This window comes from Musa acuminata, chromosome BXJ2-6 (assembly GCF_036884655.1).
Source record: "Musa acuminata AAA Group cultivar baxijiao chromosome BXJ2-6, Cavendish_Baxijiao_AAA, whole genome shotgun sequence".
Lineage (NCBI taxonomy): Eukaryota > Viridiplantae > Streptophyta > Magnoliopsida > Zingiberales > Musaceae > Musa > Musa acuminata.
Window position 1 is genome coordinate 1,590,470 of NC_088343.1, and position 18,753 is coordinate 1,609,222.

The 18,753-nt window shown below is 34.9% G+C and overlaps 2 protein-coding genes across 2 annotated transcripts; one reads left to right on the forward strand and one right to left on the reverse strand.

The window, feature by feature from the left end:
• The first annotated feature begins 529 nt into the window (after positions 1 to 529).
• On the forward strand, positions 530 to 7,728 carry LOC135614162 (ubiquitin-conjugating enzyme E2 2). Its single transcript, XM_065111204.1, has 6 exons — positions 530 to 731; positions 1,802 to 1,935; positions 2,021 to 2,046; positions 3,224 to 3,313; positions 5,559 to 5,647; positions 7,411 to 7,728. The coding sequence occupies exons 2-6, from the start codon at positions 1,811 to 1,813 to the stop codon at positions 7,537 to 7,539; spliced, it is 459 nt and encodes a 152-aa protein (XP_064967276.1). The 5' UTR covers positions 530 to 731; positions 1,802 to 1,810; the 3' UTR covers positions 7,540 to 7,728.
• Positions 7,729 to 8,922: 1,194 nt separating this feature from the next.
• LOC103986604 (small GTPase LIP1) lies at positions 8,923 to 17,147 on the reverse strand. The gene is made up of 7 exons (XM_009404636.3): positions 16,762 to 17,147; positions 15,986 to 16,077; positions 15,757 to 15,898; positions 13,845 to 14,152; positions 11,986 to 12,039; positions 11,766 to 11,896; positions 8,923 to 9,354 (listed from the first exon to the last, which is right to left on the reverse strand). Exons 1-7 carry the CDS (start codon positions 16,856 to 16,858, stop codon positions 9,162 to 9,164), a joined length of 1,017 nt encoding a protein of 338 aa, XP_009402911.2. The 5' UTR covers positions 16,859 to 17,147; the 3' UTR covers positions 8,923 to 9,161.
• Positions 17,148 to 18,753: the final 1,606 nt, after the last annotated feature.

Here is an 18,753-nt window from a genome sequence, read left to right on the forward strand (position 1 = left end):
GGATTAAATCAGTTTATTGAATGAGCTCGAAAAAGAAAGAAAATGAACGGATGAAAATAATAATAAAATCATTTGATGACATTTTTGTTATATTGAAAAGTAGATGTAAATAACCAAAATCGGTGATTCTCGATGGAAAAACAATTGTAAAAGGCAAGAACTTTGTAGGCAATTTGTTCATAGATTTTTATATAGGCACATATATTTCTCTCACCTATTTTGGATCCATTGTATGTGTCACTAAATTAGCATCTATCTAATAAATGTCACTCAATCATTATTAATTTAAATATTTATGTCATGCTACGAATCTACAGAGGAACTGATGAGCATTGTTTGTGTGTGTGTATATATATATATATATATATATATATATATATATATATATATATATATGAAGTGGGACGCACCACATCGAAATGGGGAGCCCCCTAGAATCGTGTCTCCAGTCGTTTGCAAAGTGGTGTTCCGGAAGTTACGGTCCAAATAAATCCCCAATCTCCAAGCTATAAATTCTTCGCTCCTGATGTGCGATAGCTATTCGCCCGTTCTCCTCTCTTACCCTCCCTCTTCGCCCTTTTACGGGTAATCGAAAGGATTCTTCCTTTGTTGCCGTCTTGCTGAAATCGAGGGCGAAGAGGGGTTCGATTCGGCGGCAGGGCGACGCTGAATTAGCTACTGTTCGTGCGCCTGCGTCCCTGGTAGAATCTACCGTCGCGGCTGGGTTACAGGTAGAGCAAACATGTCTGATTCGTGTATTATGTTGATTTCCTGATCGTTTCGCGTGGTACTGCCCCCTTTACCCGCGCGATTTGGTGGTGAGATTGATATTGTGCGGAGCACATTAGTTCGTGTCTTTTGTTGGTGGAAAACCCTAGTTAGGCCATGTTTTTTTGGCTCTTATGTAGGAAGATGATTCGGGATACTTGTATATGGATAAGTTTTGGCTGATCTTATGGCCGAGTTGCTCTGTTAATTTTTGGATCTAGTATATGTTCTTTGATTTATCTCGATGCATTAACTGCATAAGAGGGCTTTTGTGCCAGTCGTGATTGTTTGTTCGGAGGGCACCGATTGACATCTTTTGTTGTGGAAAACTCTGGTTAGGCTGTTCCTTTTTTGCTATTATTGCGGGAAATTTTTTATGATTCCCGAAACTGGTAACTGGGTAGGCGTTGGATGATCTTATGGCCGATAGAATATTTTTACTTTTTGGATATTGAATGTGCTATTTAATTTAGGTTGATGTATTAACCACAAAGAGGGCCGTCGTGCTGATTGTGATTGTGTGTTGGGGTTTCATAAAGATATTACGAAAAACTGAATTGAATCAAATCAATTCCTACCATTGTGGTTTTTTTTATATGAAATAAGATGCAGTTCTCATTCCAAGTTGTCACAACAACAAATTTGTGTATCCGTAGCTTACCTGAATTTTGTTTGTCAGTAACAAGAACCATGATATCTTTCAAAACCTTTTTCTTGAGATGGGGCACCATGCCCCCCAATATGATCAAATGATCATTCTAGATTATGAGTGGGTTACAAGACATCTTGAGTCTATATCAGATCTGCAGCCATTACAGGGGTTGTCTACCATATCAATGAGGAAAAGTGCAGCTTGCGTGAGATAAATGATTGCTCTCCATACTTCCAGTTAGGGGAGAGAGTTGCTCTACCATCCAAAATAAGAATGGTGACCTTTTGTTTCTAAAAGACGTGGATCGAAGAGAGAGAGTTATGTGAACTTCGTGTTTCTTATACTAACTTTGTGTGGAGCATGACAATATCTTTTATCTAGGCAACAAGGATGTCCACTCCGGCAAGGAAGAGGCTGATGAGGGACTTTAAGCGTCTGCAGCAGGACCCTCCTGCAGGTATCAGTGGTGCTCCCCATGACAACAACATCATGCTTTGGAATGCTGTAATATTTGGGTATGTTTGGAAGGAATCTTTTGTCATGGTTTCTTGGTTAACGTTATGGGTGATTTTACTGATACCTTTTTGTTTTGAACTGCAGCCCAGATGACACACCTTGGGACGGAGGTAGGTATAATGCCACAGTATTTTCTTAAAGAGTTGGAACATCACACTGAGTTTCTATTGTTCTAGAAAATGTCACTTGTTCCTGATCACATCTTTTCTATCAGTCTTTAAGTTTGATGCCTAGCTGATACATTTTGTTGCATATCATGGGATAGATGAAATTGTTATCAATATATTTATTGTTCATTTATGTTCAGAAGTCTTCAAGCATGTTTAATTGTATCCATGCTGATTCTATACTATAACACAATAGGAAAACCAATAGATAACCCTTGTAGATAAAAGTTATAAAGGTGTCCTTTGAGATGAAACCATTCCAGTAATTTGAGTTAAGCATGTGTGATAATATCTACTAAATTGAGTAAGTTCAGTAATGAAATTGTTCCATTTTCCTGGGATGCTCATTTTCAGCTTGTATAATGGATTCTGGTCTCTATTATTCCTATAGTATGTAATTATGTATGCATATATAATAGGCCTATGGAGATTGTATTGTGAAATCCAAACCATATCTTGGGATTGGCCTTGGTTCTTAACTGAAATTGAAGGGACTTTGTCTGAAATCTTGGTGACTACAATGCATCTAGATATCTGGGCATTTAGACTGATCTAGATGAAGAAATAGCCAAAATATGATTTTTTTAATATTTAATTCTGGAATTCTATGCAACATTTATTCATATTCTTCTGATATTCCAAATAACTAAATCTACTATCGGGGTGATATCCTTTTATTCCAAGATAAGGTGTTACAGAATCTGTTGTAGCTCAATTTTCATCAGCCCTTGCATCATGGACAATCACTACAATCTTATCTTCTTTTACAGAAGAAATTTGAATATTAATTAAGAAATCAGTGGAACTCGGAAGGCGTACAGCGTCCTCATAGATGACTCAAATTTTATATAATCTAAATTGAACTATATTTTCACGTTGACATTTGATTGGTTCTACTTTAATAATCAGCTTGATGTATGAGTTTCAGGAGGGGTTTAGATCTTCCATTGGTCAAGTCGTACTTATGTGCTAATCTATGTTGGCATATCCTGCTTCAACTCATATTATTTTCTTTATTTGGTGGCTTTATACCATATACCTGCTTCCATAAATTCATCAGTGATCAATAACTTGATATTGTTTCTGTATAGTCTGATCTTGAAATATTTGATCTAACCAGGGACGTTTAAGCTGACACTTCAATTTACAGAGGACTATCCAAATAAGCCACCAACTGTACGCTTTGTTTCTCGAATGTTTCATCCTAATAGTAAGTGGAATTGCTGATTCTGTTTTCATTTTCCAGGAACGTCTAGATGCATGCTTCTATTTTGGTCTTATGGCGGAATAAGCTGAATGCCAAGACAAAATGCACCATGATATTATCACTAGATACAGGAGTTAGTTATAGGAGTGGTTAACCTTCTGCTGCCTCCTTGCTTATTAAATGATGGGATCTATTGTTGAACTCCAAGACAGATGTTATTGCTCTCAAAAATGTGTTGAACATTTTGTATTTATATTGTATGCTGCTCTAGATCCATGATATGATAAACTTTTGCACAAGTTATCAGTTACTTAATGCAACCCTCCTTTTTCCAGTCTTGAGATTGACTGTAAGACTAGTTCATCAATAAATGCACATGAACAAATTATTCCGTGATTATGGGATTAAACTAGATATGTGGAGTATAGAACCCTTGCAAGAAAAGGATTTGAATTGGTGGTTCTGATGGTTAGGAGGAGATCTAATTTAGTTTGTTTATAATAGACTATGTAAGAGTGTGAAAAATGTATGGAAATTGATAACATTGGATATAAGCTTTGGTATACATGGAAATAAAGCGTAGGAAGAGATTGTCATTGCTGTAGGAGATTTTATGAAGTATATTGCTAAGCTAAAAAGAGTTGGTTATAAAATTTATTCTTTAAGTTTGTCTCAGTAGCAGAGTTATAGAATGCTCTAAGTGCTTGTGCCCAACAAATAGTATGATTTGATCAAAACAGTTCTGTTGAAAAATTTAGATGCAAATGCTATTATATAAAGAATACTGGTAAGTGAAATATATATTCGTAGAGGGTGTATGAGTGGTAGCATAAGGAAATAATGTGAAGAATTTAAAGTGCACAATCTAGGCTTGAAGAGAAAAGAACAAAGTGGAATCATAATTTGGAGTAGTCGCTATTGTAAGGATGGCAAGATGTGTGTCTAGATGATTCTTATACCGTTATACGATATGGTTGTACCAAGGATCAAACCGTAATCTATTATCTTTTTACATTGATGATGGATGAATCTAGCGGACATATGTAGGATAAACTTCCATGGTATATGTTGTTATGTTACTATTTTGATTGATGAACCATCAGATGCGATTAATTCTAAATTTGAGTTATGGAGATACTTGTTAGAAACTAAGGGTTTTGGACTAACGTGGACTGATCATGTGAAATACAATTTTATCAATGCTAAGAGAAAACTTAAGATATGTTGGACAAGTTCTTGTGGATAAAAGACAGTATATCTTGTATCTATTCAACAGAAATGAGTGATCAATGAAAATATTGTTTATGGAGTAAAAATGAGATTGTTAAATGTAGACAGGGCAGGAAAGAGTTTTATGTGATTGTTGTGTGCCCTTCATATTAAAAGAAAATTTTGAGACAAGGCCAACCATGCTTAACCATATAAAAAGCCAAGATAGTTGAGAGGAGGATGTTGAGGTGGATATGCAGGGTTATCAGACAAATAGAATAGATAATATTTTAATTTTTAAGAAATAGTATACCCTGATAGAGGGTTAAATATGGGAAAATGTTTTACGATCATATAAACACATAAACAGAAGACTTGTTGATGTCTTGTTTAGATGGACTAAGTTGATTATGATTAATGGTGTGAGTAATTAAAAAAAGATTTGATTACTCTTAGTCTGACTATAGATTTTAATGGTGCAAAAAGATTCATGTAGTTGAATTCCAGTAGTTTGGACATTATGACATGTTGTTATAGTTGTAGCTGAACAAATTCTTGAAGAAATGGATGCATGTTTGAACAAAGGGGAAGTTCATCCAAATTTAATTTTATATGCCTTCTCGATTGGTACTTTATCAGGATCTTAATAAGAGATACCTATTTTTCTTGGTCTCAATGTTTCAATTCTTATCAAGTCAGCTATTGAACCAGTAAGACAACCTAGTGCATGAGGCTCTTGCCATTGCAGGATCTAGGGAGATTCAATATATGCAGTGGTTGAACTGAACAAAGTGATAAGTTTTCATGGTAACCTATATCCTCTAGAGTAGCAATGTTATGTCAGTGCCTCTTTGTCATTCCTTCTGTATGCATGAGAGTTGCTTTAATTTGATGTTATCATCGTGTCACTGAAGTTGTCCTTTCTTATGTCATCTTATGCCACAAAAGTTTACTGGTCATGATTGTTAGAAGCATTGCTTAATATTGGTGTTTCTCATTCTTTGGGTCCGTTGTAATGCTTTTTGAACAAAATGTTCAGTTTATGCGGATGGAAGCATATGCTTGGATATTTTGCAGAACCAATGGAGCCCAATATATGATGTAGCTGCTGTTCTTACTTCCATCCAGGTAGTAGATCTTCCACTTTTTAATTGATGCTAAAATTTCTCCTTTGTTCTCCTTCGAGTTTTATTTAAAGTTTTTTACTTTGGTTTACATTCATCTTCTTTTTTTTTTTTGCTCCTTGAAGTGCAATATATATTAGTGTTTAATGGCTTGATGGGAGGAGTGATGGTGATGGGCTAAGATTAGTCATGTATGGGAAAGGTTGTTAGGTGGTGGTTTCAGGCATAGAGTATGAAAATATCGGAGGTGATGAGAAAGTGAAAACAGAATTAGAGAAGAAAAAAGAGAAAAAGCAAGAAAAAGAGATGTGTTTCATGGTTTAGGCCTTGTGGTTTATATTACTCCTTTGTTGAACCTTATTTACAAAATATAAAGAGGTGCTGTTGGTACCTATCTTAGGATAGTGACCTTTGGTCTACTTATTGAACAGAACAAGTCAGGTTGAGCTGGTTTTTGGTGCTTCCTTATGTGGAATGATAAAAACAAGCTGATGTTTTCAAATCTTATCTGTATTGCTGTTTTTATTTCATAATTATGTGCTTATGTGTTTTAAATCCTATCTTCTAAATGTTGTCATCGGATGCCGTCTAGGCCAACGGGATAGTCTGTTTAGGCACCTAACATTTCAAGCGTCGGGTTAAACAACAGAACGCATAGATATGGCGTACGTAGCTACTTAAGCACCTACAGCTTGCTTTTTCTCTTAAATGGTTCTTTCTTGTAGATAATTGTTGTTAGAGTAATATGATGGAGTTGAAAAAAAAAATCCAAGTAAATTTATCATTTTCAAGTAATGCAACAAGAGCAAGTAGTTTCTTTAACAAGTTACTGGTCTTTTCCTTGTGTATTATTTTCAGCAAATGATAGCAACACGAATCCATTAGTTTGTTAAATCCTTTTTGTTATATTTATTTTTTCGGGCATGATGCATGCCATTGTATCTTCAACTTTTTTTTATGTATTTTGATATTTTAATTTTATTTATATTTGTAATCTGAGTAGTGTCTTCCATCAAATTCATATAAAGGGCACATTTGAAAATTGAAGTTAGAGTCTTATAATTAGAGGTTTTACATAAAATAGTGAATATAGGAATTTATCTGTCTATGATTACCGAAGTGCTTGATAACTTTGATCTCTAATGCTGCAACGGTGCTTTTTCTCCAACACAAGTTGAATTATTTAAGCTAATAAACTTTCGTTATCCAAAGGCCACCAAAATCTAAGGAAATGAATTCTTGTTGAGTCGTTAGTTAGCATTTTTCATGAGGATTCTGAGCATTGAAGTTCATGAATACTCAATTTCGACTGGGATTAATTATTTGGAAGTTTTTACCAATATATGATTAGCTACCATATGAATATCAGTGCATAGTTTTGTTTTACATCCTTGCTTTTCTATTTACTTACTAGAACAACCTTGAGTTTATTTGCAATGCACAACGATCTTATTCCCTATGTTATGGGCACGGTGGTAACATTCATTGTACTTGTAGATTTCTCTAGAAAGTTAATGCTTACATTAAATTGTCTAGCTTTGTGGACAACAATAACAATTTTTATTATTTTGAGATACATATGGAGAGGCAGTAAACTTTGTAGGTCTTCACATTTATGTTGGTGGTTACTTAAGGACAAACATTGTACTTAGGTATATATGGGTCAACACTCTATGAGTCGAATCTTCATCACTCAGTATTGTCCAAGGCATACATCAGGATTATCATCTTTTGGTGGTGTAACCAATTTTTGGTCTTTTGTTGCAGTCTTTGCTCTGTGATCCAAATCCCAACTCGCCTGCAAACTCGGAGGCTGCACGCATGTTCAGTGAGAACAAGCGTGAATACAACAGAAAAGTGCGTGAGATTGTCGAACAAAGCTGGACTGCGGATTGATGACCAGATGGAACATCGCGCTTGCTTTATCCTGAAGCTGTTTGTTACTGTTGCTAGTGAAATGATTGCCTATTTGCTGTAAAAACTGCAATCCAACATAAGCTCTGTAATCCAATTTCCTTGCTTGCTGTCGTGAACTACGCCTATCTAGCTTGCTTGTTTGCTATAATAGACATATCGTCTTTGTTAGTTTGTTCTTTTTTCTCTATTTGAACAGAGCAAAGTTATTGTCCGGTATTAAGTGTTTGCTACTACCTGGCATCGAATCGTATCGGACTAGTTACCGTCTGCAAGTCTAAAACAATTAGCCGATCCTGGATCCAAACTGAGGAAATCATCCTTGCTTATACATCATGGTTGGTTTTCGGGTACAGTTTGAATGATATCTCAAACCATGCTAATTCTACTGGCTGATGCATGTATTCTGTATCTTTTGTAGCTTCACATGGGCTAATTTACCTCTACGAATAATGAAAACCTTGGTGTCAGTTGATGATTGGATTGGCAGGCTACCATTCAGTGGGTGATGATCGTAGATGTTTCTCTTCTTTCATTATCTGTTCTATTTCGGTCATTACGTGAGCAGATGCCTATTGTGTGCATGTATATAAATGCCTCACTAGGCTAGGTTTGATGTTATGATTAATCAGCAGATAAAAGTATTTATCGATTTTCTGGTGTCCAGCTTTTGAATCCGACTAACTGTTCTGGTGTGGGAGGCTTCGGTACCCAAAAAACGCCAATCCACTGTCGTCTCTATTGGTTGTCCTTGCACCATCGTTTCGACTTATATCTTGTAAAGGTAGATCTGGAGTCGATACTTTTTCCACCAAGGCACGATGGCAGTTTGCTCATGCGTTTACTTGTTCAGTAACTTGTCAATACACGAGATTTTGAGGTGGCTAGCCTTTTTATGAACGAGATTAATCTTTTATCCACGAATATCATAAACAAGACCTTGTTGTATCATAATGTATCAGCCAATTCTTCACCGAAGAACTATACGAGTGGCATATGGATGGATGAACCTTTCAGGTAGTGTCTAGTGCTGGTTTGTTGTATCAAAACTTTTAATCATGATAAACCACTTTAAACCCTTTCTTTCACAATCATTCAAAGTTTATGAGATATATATTTATAATTTATATTACCTATAAGCACTTACTTAAATGACTCGTTTTCTTTTTATAGGGTCGTTGTTGAGGAACGGTACAAGATTTTGAGGAGACTAACCAATTTAACAAAAGTATTATACAATTTAACAAAACATATTAAATCCGTGACAATATGATATGGTGACGAAATCACAAAATGTTGACTGTTACATGGTCATCCAAGCAAAAACAGCAACCACCATTCGCCTAACACATGGTTCTTCAATACTAGTCAAAAAAGGATATATTTATTATTTTCTTATGAAGAAACAAATGATTCATATCCTCTACAAGAATGATGGACTATACCGTCATGATAAGTAATGCAACACTTGCTCGTAGGACCAAATGGGCAGTCACCAAAGAGACAACTTTACAAGCAGAACTAATCTCACATACAATTACAATCTCAGAGGCATTTTTTTGTTTTTATTCATTGTAGAGGATTATTGTCAATCCAAGTAGAAATCAAATGTTGGTATCAGCTTTGTTCAATTTTGTGCTACTAATTCTGGGTAACCCAGTGGCTGAGAGTCTGTGGAAACTGTAGTTCTCCGGCATCGACATAGGCTGCTGAGGATAGAGTGTAGGAGCTGGTGCAAGGCTTCGGTGAGCAGGCAGCAGCGGAAGCACATCGTACTTGTAACCTTCACTACTTGAACTGCTAGAAAGAGTTTACATTAGTACAATAATAAAAGAAATTAAATGCCAAAGCAAAAAAAACAGCTATGAATATTTTAAGTAATCCAGGTGTCAGCTGGCCTCTCAAGAGATCAAGCTGTCTCAGAAGCAGGAAGTGTGTCACACACCATAACATAATAGTCACAGTAAAACATTTTAGAGTACCAGCTAACAAGTCATTGATCAACTAGATCATGTAATTGTATGAGTTCTTCAGAATGACCAAGATATAGATTCTACCATGAAGAGAAATTAGATCTCTTAAAATTCTATAAAGAAGCACTTGGCTGTTCTATCAGGAACAGCTTGGTAAAGCCCAAACTAGTTTTTTCCCTGATGGGAACTAGGCTGCATGGATTTGTAGAACATTAGCCATCCTCAGAATGTTGAATGTGCATGTTCAGAAATATTAATTTCATATGACAGCACTTCAACACTTGCAGTTGTACTTAGAACATAAATAGATTTATTCTTTAGTTTCTTCTCATGCCCAGATTCAGGAAATCGACAAGCTCAGACTTATAGGAAGTTTCAGCATGAATTTCAGATAGAACAACTGCAATTCCTCTAAAAATAGAAACAAAATTCTCATTGATAAATACACAAGTCAGCTAAGTCAGTTTTAACTAATGCTTTTGCAGCATGATATTCCAAACTTCATTGCATCATTAGAAAAAGGAACATATTTACTGCTGTTCCACAGGCTGACAAAGCAAGAGTTGGTGACTACTTACAGATCTGATCTGACAACACAAATTCATAGTGATAAAAAGGACAATTCAAATGAGTTGAAAGAGGTTTAATGTGTTCAATAGATATGAATAAACAGAGCAGCATCTGGTAAAGCAAATCTAGATCAAACAATCATGATACATACAATTGTAATTAATTATGTAACTAAATCCACTGAATAAAAAAAAATCAAATGTTTGAGATGGATCCAGAATCTGCTAAGGCCATGATAATTGGAGAACATAAATGATAACCGTAGACATAGTCAATAGATGTCTGATGTCTGTTATTACAGCATAATGGGGGAGATCCAGTCATCTATCTGCATATATTAGACAAGTGGAAAATGAAAGTTAAGTTCCAGTACTTGTGGATTTATGATGTGACAATGTATAGATCTAGTTTGACTTTATTGCCATGTGGTTTGCTTTGCCATTTTGGTTCTCTTTAGATATTAGCGAGCAGTTCATGCAAATTCAATCAGCTTCCAATGGTCAAATCATGAGTGACTAAGAGGATAAGGTCATAAAAAAGGACAGTTGTTTGTTTTTTTTCCCGTTTGAGGCTAGAATATTTAACATGGACAAAGGCAACTAAAAATCTCATAAATGAGAATCAAATGGTGTCTGATTGAGGACACCATGTCAAGAATCTATATCATGAAGTACTTGATGGGCAAGAATCTTTCAATATGATTCACATTATGATGGAGAAATGCTAAGTAATTAGTATGATTCAGATTATGATTGAGAATTACCAAGTAATTTTTCATATGCAGCCTCATAGATAACAAGTTCTTCGGGATCTGATGCATCATTTTTTATTTTAAATTGTGTTTCTTGACATTGACTTATGATTTAAATGTGAGTTCTCAGAAATTTGCAGATGCTAATATTTCATATAAGAGGCTGTTGGCACACCTATAATCAGGATTCTTAAAATTCAGACCTGCCTCCGTCAGCTTTAAATTGTGTTTCTTGAAATTGACATGATTTAATTGTGAGTTCTCAGAAATTTGCAGATGCTAATATTTCAGATAAGAGGCTGTTGGCACACCTATAATCAGGATTCTTAAAATTCAGACCAGCCTCCATCAGCTTTTTCCATCCATCCTCTCTTATCTGGAAATACAGTAGTACCACCCATACTTTCCACTTCCATTAATCAAAGATCTAATACTTCCTAACCAGCAAGCTCATAATTTATTGATCTTATTGTTCATTGTTGTAAAATGTAGGAATAGGGCTTTTGGCAGTCCCTCGGTTACAAGGCATTCCTGCATCAGGACCTGATCCTTCTTTCAGTGAGCAGCCTTCATGTCCATAAGAATTTAATTAATGTACAGCCAACATACAAGTTGCAGAAGTGAAGAAATCAGACCACATAATTAGTTTCACCGAAAAAGAACAGGTAATTATATCTCAAAGCATATCGCAGTAGCTAATACCATTATTTTAACATTTAAGTAGTAGTACAGAACAGAATTTAAAGGCCTTGAGGCTAAAGCATAGGGAGATGCAGAAAGATAAAATTTCCAAATTAACCGAAAGACAGTTGAAACAAAGGCATGGACACAAAGACTTTTGCTTTTGCATAGATACAATAGAGATGAGGAATGTGGATGGTCTTACAACAATTTAATATTCAGGGAGAATATACCTCAATCTTCTGTGATAATGATCATCATCACTTAAATTTTCTCCTGTATAATAAATGGGGTTTTGCAATGGGCTTATGGACCATGGACTAGGATCTGGTAGTTCATCAGAAATATATATTCTCCTGATCAACTAAAAAGACAAATAATGACACTCTATCAATAAAAGTATCACGGTATAATATAAAGAACAAAATTAATAGAGTGATACAGATTACAGACCAAACGAAAAAACTTTATCACAGCTTCCTTATCATATCTGGCTTCTTTGGCAGCCTGGAGATGATTAGTCAAGTTAGAAACATACATCAAAATGCTGAAAATTTTCAACCAGATGCTTAATGTGATAATCCAGTGTTGAAAAACAATAAGAAAAACTAAGCAATAAAAGACAGTAGTTAGTGACAAATTCCACAATGAATTTGAAAATGGATAATAACAGCAAAATGAACTTTGTTTTGCTTGAAGGTCCTTAATCATATCATTCACTTTCATTTTCGTTGACATAAACCACAAAAAGAATGGCTTTGATTTGGATTTCCATGTGCATAAGCAACTTGTATTGCCAATGATAATCTCATGTCTTTCTTGTATATGTATCTCGTATGATCGTTTTTGTTTCACAATGATTGTGATTGACATGGATTTACAATTACTGTCATGGCTTAGATAGCATACCAAGTATGCTGTGCTTAGATGTAGAAATTTGACATACCTAAAGCTTTCATATGGTGACTCAGAGTTCATGCAACATGTGCTGGCTTATGATTTAATTTGATTATTCCATTAATATTTGTTGTGTTCCATAATTTATGTTCACTTTTGGTTTATTTAGTGTCTATTTAGGTCAGTTTAAAGCTGCTTGTATTATTATATGATAACAATGGAAGTTGATACGGAATTCAATAATATCTATGACCAAGTTTGAGAGATTAATTGATCTTGCAACTTCAACCTTGTGCAATTCAATGAAAACAGATATTAGTCAGTTGGACTCTTATCTCAGTTCACTCTTTCTCTCTCTTTCAGTCCTCTAAGCTAGTAAAAATCTTGCCTTTACTACAATCAATTCTCATAATAACTTGTTGGTTTTTGAAACTATACTGAAAGCCACCACCTGATCTGAAATCATCACATCTAATAATCAGAATCCTCAAAACAGCATCAACACAAGGTTCCAAACTATAGTCTATGCAGCTGCATGTACAGGATTATGATCAATATGTTTGTCAGAGGAGAGGTTTCTCTTGAAAAATTATGAAAATTCAAACAAATTTTCCAGAAGAACCTTAATTTGTTATAATAAACTAGCAAATGCGGACCACTAAGAGATTAATATATAACTAAACAGGCACAAATATCAAAAGAGAAGACTAAACAATTAAATTGCAATCTGTAAAGAGGAATCTCTTAAAATATTAGGAAAGGAATTGCTCCTCTTAGTTCCATGTCGCTTCACCATTATGCACCTGCCATACAGTCATAATCAAGGATTTGAATACTGATTTCACTTCTAAGTGTCAATTACTCACTGGTCTGACCAAGGAGCAATATTGGACCTGCCAGTATCTAATTTATTATCAGTTTCTTGTGCCACAAAAATAATAAATTATCCAAACTGATATAAATCAGATATGAATTAACAGCAAAAGAATTAAGTTTACCATGCCAATTAAACCCAACACCATCTCTAAATATGTGTATCATATTGTTTTATGATAATAATATTATATCCAATCTGAAATCAGATATGAATTAACAGAAATAGCCAAAAGAAATAGTGTGTTGTGCTTGTAATTTTTATTGAAGCTCTAGATGGTACCTATTATACATAGAAACACATGAAACATTTCATAGGGCTTTGAGAAATAACAATAAACTATTCTAGGTGGAATACTCCGATATAATATTCAAAATTTTCTTTGAAATCAAAAGCAAACAGTTCCATCAAAATTTCCATGTCTATGTCCCTAGAGGAACAGTAGTTGAAACTAAGGAGAAAAATTAAATATCGATGCAGCAAAAGCCTAAATTGCTCATGAGTACTAAAGTAACTCAAAATTTGAAAATGCACTTCTTACTGCCAATAGGTCTGAATTGCCCGGAAAGCTATCTGTCAATGGAAGTTGTTCGCTCGAAGGGAGGAGGCCTTGTTTCTCAACCCACTGGCGAGCAACATCGACGAGATTGCCACTGCTCATTACCCTTGTACCCACTTTGGCAACAATATCAGTTTTGTTACCAATAACTAAATAAGGAACAGGAAGGCCTCCAGGACCACCAGAACCCAGACGAGTTGAAAATGTACCATTTGCTGTGATCTCAGCAGCCCACTTGTGCAAGTTTGTTTTGGTTCTCCTCTGGGAGAGATCATGAACAAATATAACACCTATGAAGGAATTTCAAGTGAAAAAGTGACTACGATTTAATGCAGATACAGTTGTACATCAAATTAATTCAAACAATAAAAAGAAGAAGTCTATTCTATGAACCAACCGGTTTCCCTTATCACTAGTGTATATTACATATGGAAGACAAATGACAAATTCTAGTTTGTAGGGTAGCAGTCTTAATTTAGTTTGTATGCTTGTGATTCACTGCAAAGCCCTTTCAACTCCAGGAAAAAAGTTCACCTGAACAAAAAAGGGTAGTCCGTATGCTAGTGAGTCATTTAAGATTCCTTTTAACTCCAGGAAATAATTTCTAAACAGAAATCTCTCATTAAAATTAAACAAGCGGCAGTAAGCCATAATTTTCAAATTTTATAGCACCAAGTAGGGTGATAGCTTTTCTGCAGGGATCTTAACAAGTTCAAGGGCCCATGAAAAAGTTGTCTTTCTGGAGATGAAACTGCCAGCAACATAATATAGACAAAAAGAAAGTTTTGACAGTCATATCCTCTATATTTACAATGAGAAAATTTGAAGAAGCTGGCTGACTAATGAAGAAACCCATCAATCAAATTAAGGTCCCAGAAAATAGAATAGTATCAAGCTTGTTGACCATATATGCCTACTCGCAATTAGATTAAGTGCCTTGGTCAATGTTCCAACTCTTCAACTTATAAATTTTAACTTGTGTTAACAACAGAAGATTGTGCACTTTGGTGCCTAAAACCTGATTTAATGTCATTCAACTGATTGGTTCCTGAAAGTTACTTAATTTCATTCAACTCCTACTTAGCCTACCCCCATGGGAAACACTTCCAGCAATGTTGTTAATTAAACAAATTTTATTTAATTGAACAAATTTCTTATTCTTGAACTAACAGTTGCTGGTGCTTTCCTACTTAAATTATGCGAATAGAAACTTTGGAATTTATATATGACAATTCAACATTCAGTTATGAACTTACTAAAACAACAGCAGGCAGAGTATTCCTATTCTTTTCATGCATGACTTCAGGGTCAAATATATAGGAGATACAGCAAAAAACCTCCATATATTCAAAGAAGATTGTTCCGTCACTCTAGGAACTAAATTGTGCCCAAAAACTCGAAGATGCCAAAGGGACATTTCATTATTTTATAGTCCCACTAAATTGTGGCCAAGAAACTCACACAATATAAGACAGTTTAGCAAGGCTCAACAATGTTCAATACCAATTTTAATTTGTTATTTGAACACTAGGCTTATTGTAACTAAGATAACCGTCATTCTTGTTCTTGTGTTTAAGGATAAATGAAAAACTATTCAAATTCTTAAAATATTTATATTATCACAAAGAAAGCAATTAAGGATATAATAAGCAGAATCAACTCGATAAAATTTAGACTCAAGAAAATCAGTAATAGCACCCAAAAGTAATAACTTGGCAGTACAATTTTCACCCTTGTTGCTTTTGAGGATGCAAATAATGATGAGAATACGATGGTAATAATAACATACCAGAAACAATATCTAAGACAGATTTTCCTGAGCAACTAAGACGAATCCAGCACTGGGTAACTAGTTCAGATGGACAACTGTCACAATGTGAAAGAAAAGACTTACCATCAATTTGTGTATAGAAAAGAAATCGACAATCTTTATAACGTTCATGCCCTGAGACATCCCAAAGCTCGACAAAGAAGTCTCTTTGTGCATCGCCCTTTATGCTATTAGAAGAGCTGCTAGCACTTCCATAAGAAATATGCTGGGTAAGATAAATTATGAGATTTGTCAGAAAATTGACATAGTAAACATACCTATGCTTGGAGAAAAAGAGAGAAATAATTTTTACCTTCACACCCACTGAACAGCCCACTGTTTGAGAAGGTCGAGCAATAGAAGTGCCTTTCAATATTAGGTGCACTAAAGATGTCTTTCCAACACCTAATACAAGATCAAATATTGAAATGGTTACACTACAACAACATTAACCACACAGAAGCACACACCACATGACTCCTGAACTATCTTCATGCGTACATAGTGCATGGATGTTCATGAATATATACACTTATCATCATTTTACTGTCAGTATGTTTGGAACTTGGAAGTACCAATCTTTATGAAAAATATGTCAAGGTCAAGGAAGGTGCACAAAATATCAATTAGAGTATTAGATAGCAGCTTGATCATTAAAAAATAAGGCATCTTGGGTTAGAAAGATAAAGCAAATGACTAGACTTAGAATATATGAACTATGAGATTTCCAAAATTCTTCGACAACAACAACAAGCCTTAAGATCTTGAATTTCTGGGGTCCACTACATGGATAATTTTCCGCAATTGAGCTATGTAGAAATAATAAATGTGTCAGTTATCTCATTAAACCGGATCAGGACATGAGGAGTCCTTCGAATTTTAACTATCAGTTCCACAAGTAATGGATGGCTAATCAGGCGTCTGTAATCGTGCATATTTGCAGTTTCCTACACTTGTCGCTGCCAGAGTGCAATATGAAAGAACCGCAGAGTTCCACTTAATAATCATGCCGGAAAACATATACAAAAATCAACGAGGAAACTGACTAACCATCCAAAGATCAGCGCTTTTTTTACATCAATCAGATACCTGCATCGCCGACGACGAGAACACGGACCTGGCCACAAGGTGGACCGCCGTTCTGCTCCCCATCACTCGTGTCCCTCTCTCTTTCTCTCCAAAACATGACGGTTTCCCCCAAAATTCTGCGATCAGAATAAACGCCTCCTCGGCCCAAGAAACCCAGAATCGAGACCGAGCGCTCTCAGATCCGAGACGTAGCCGCCAACCAAATCGAGCATCACGCCAGTATCCACCAATAAAACTGACAGGAAACCTAAATCTCGATAGACAAACCCTCCTGATTGCGATTAAACAGAAACGGAGAGCCCCAAATGATTCGGAGCAGATTGCAACCTGAGATCCAAAAGGCGTAGGCGAGAAGTGCGTCCAAAAGCCTCAGAGAGAAGGAATTGAAAGCACTTCCACCGACAAAAAAAAAAAAAAAAAAAAAAAAATATATATATATATATATATATATATATATATATATATATATATATATATATATATATATATATATATATATATATATAAGATTAAGGTCCATTTTAACTAATATAATTTTGATCATTTACCTTGTATGGTCTGTTGGTATCTAAAATAATTTTTATATTTTTAAAAAATATAGTATATAAGCTCATTCCGTGAAATCTGAGTTAACAAATGTTAGAGTCTATGTTGATTCATAATAAATTATTAATACAGTGACATGTATAATTTAAGGTTAATATTCATTTTAACCTATGTGGTTTTGGTCATGGGCCTCTTAATCTCTTATAGTTTACTCGTGTCTAAAATAACTCATATATTTTTAAAATTATAGTATATAAGTCATCCCGTTAAATCTGAGTTAATAAATATTATAATGTGCTTACACGATATATTGACTCATAATAAATCATTAATATAATGGCATGTATAATTTAAGTTAAAAAATAAAACTGGGACCTTCATCAATGGTAGGAGGAAGTGTTATCGTGGAAGTGACCACCAGCAGCACGTCGTACGCATGCAGTCTCTTCGACACTAATGGCGAGCTTAGGAGCTTTTGATCTTACCTCAGATGTATATGCGTTGACCAGTTTGAAGCTAAGCACGTAATGGTTTCTTAGTTCCTCTACCTCCTCCTGGGCGTCTTCGTCCTCACCATCTTCCACTTCGCCCTCTCTTACTCCCCCACCCATTGTGCCTATGATACGGTAGTCTAGCTCTCCCTTATCTCTACCTCCAACCTCTCCTACCTCTGCCTCTCTGCCTTTGTCTATCGCTACAATCTTTGTTGCTTCCTTTTCCTCGACAAGCTGGTCGAGGATAGCGAGCGGGTGTAGGAGGCTTACATAGACCAAATCAACTGCTCATTTTTTACCTACTCTTTATCTTCGTGATACCATACTTCACAAGGGAGGTGGCTTACAAGGTACGGTGATACTCGTTTAGATCAGAGCGTGTCGTTCACAGTGGCATGTAATATCATGGTGGGCGATGTGATTGTGTGCGCTTTGAAGTTGGCAAGTGACTCACAATATTGTGACTCAGCATAGCATGTAAATAGATTCTAACATTTGTTAATTCAGACCAAACGGGAGAGGATTATATGATATGTTTTTAAAATCATAAAGGTTATTTTAGATACAAGTAAACCATAAGAGCTTAAAAGGTTCATGAATAAAATCATAGGGGTTAAAATGAACCTTAACCAAAACAAGCAATTTTATATTAGTTTAATATAATTTAATTTAAATTTATAATTATCTTATTTATTAGTATATGTAATAATGTATTATTATGAGTTTGATATAGTTCTTTGTCATTATAAAAATACATAGAGATATTTTTAAGTCCGATATTATGACTTAATTTTATCATATATATATATATATATATATATATATATATATATATATATATATATATATATATATATATATATATATGAAGTATTAATACTTTATAAATAGTAATTGTTTCAGCACTTTGGCATATATATATATATATATATATATATATATATATATATAT

Bases quoted from the DNA above. Each gene is read 5' to 3' on its own strand.
- LOC135614162 (XM_065111204.1), top strand. From the start codon at position 1,811: ATGTCCACTCCGGCAAGGAAGAGGCTGATGAGGGACTTTAAGCGTCTG. The intron at 2,047-3,223 runs GTAGGTATAATG...TGATCTAACCAG, and splicing joins TGACACACCTTGGGACGGAG to GGACGTTTAAGCTGACACTT. The intron at 3,314-5,558 runs GTAAGTGGAATT...CAAAATGTTCAG, and splicing joins TCGAATGTTTCATCCTAATA to TTTATGCGGATGGAAGCATA.
- LOC103986604 (XM_009404636.3), bottom strand. From the start codon at position 16,858: ATGTTTTGGAGAGAAAGAGAGAGGGACACGAGTGATGGGGAGCAGAAC. The intron at 14,153-15,756 runs GTAAGTCTTTTC...ATTCCTTCATAG, and splicing joins TTTCTATACACAAATTGATG to GTGTTATATTTGTTCATGAT. The intron at 12,040-13,844 runs GTAAGAAGTGCA...AATCATCTCCAG, and splicing joins GCAATTCAGACCTATTGGCA to GCTGCCAAAGAAGCCAGATA.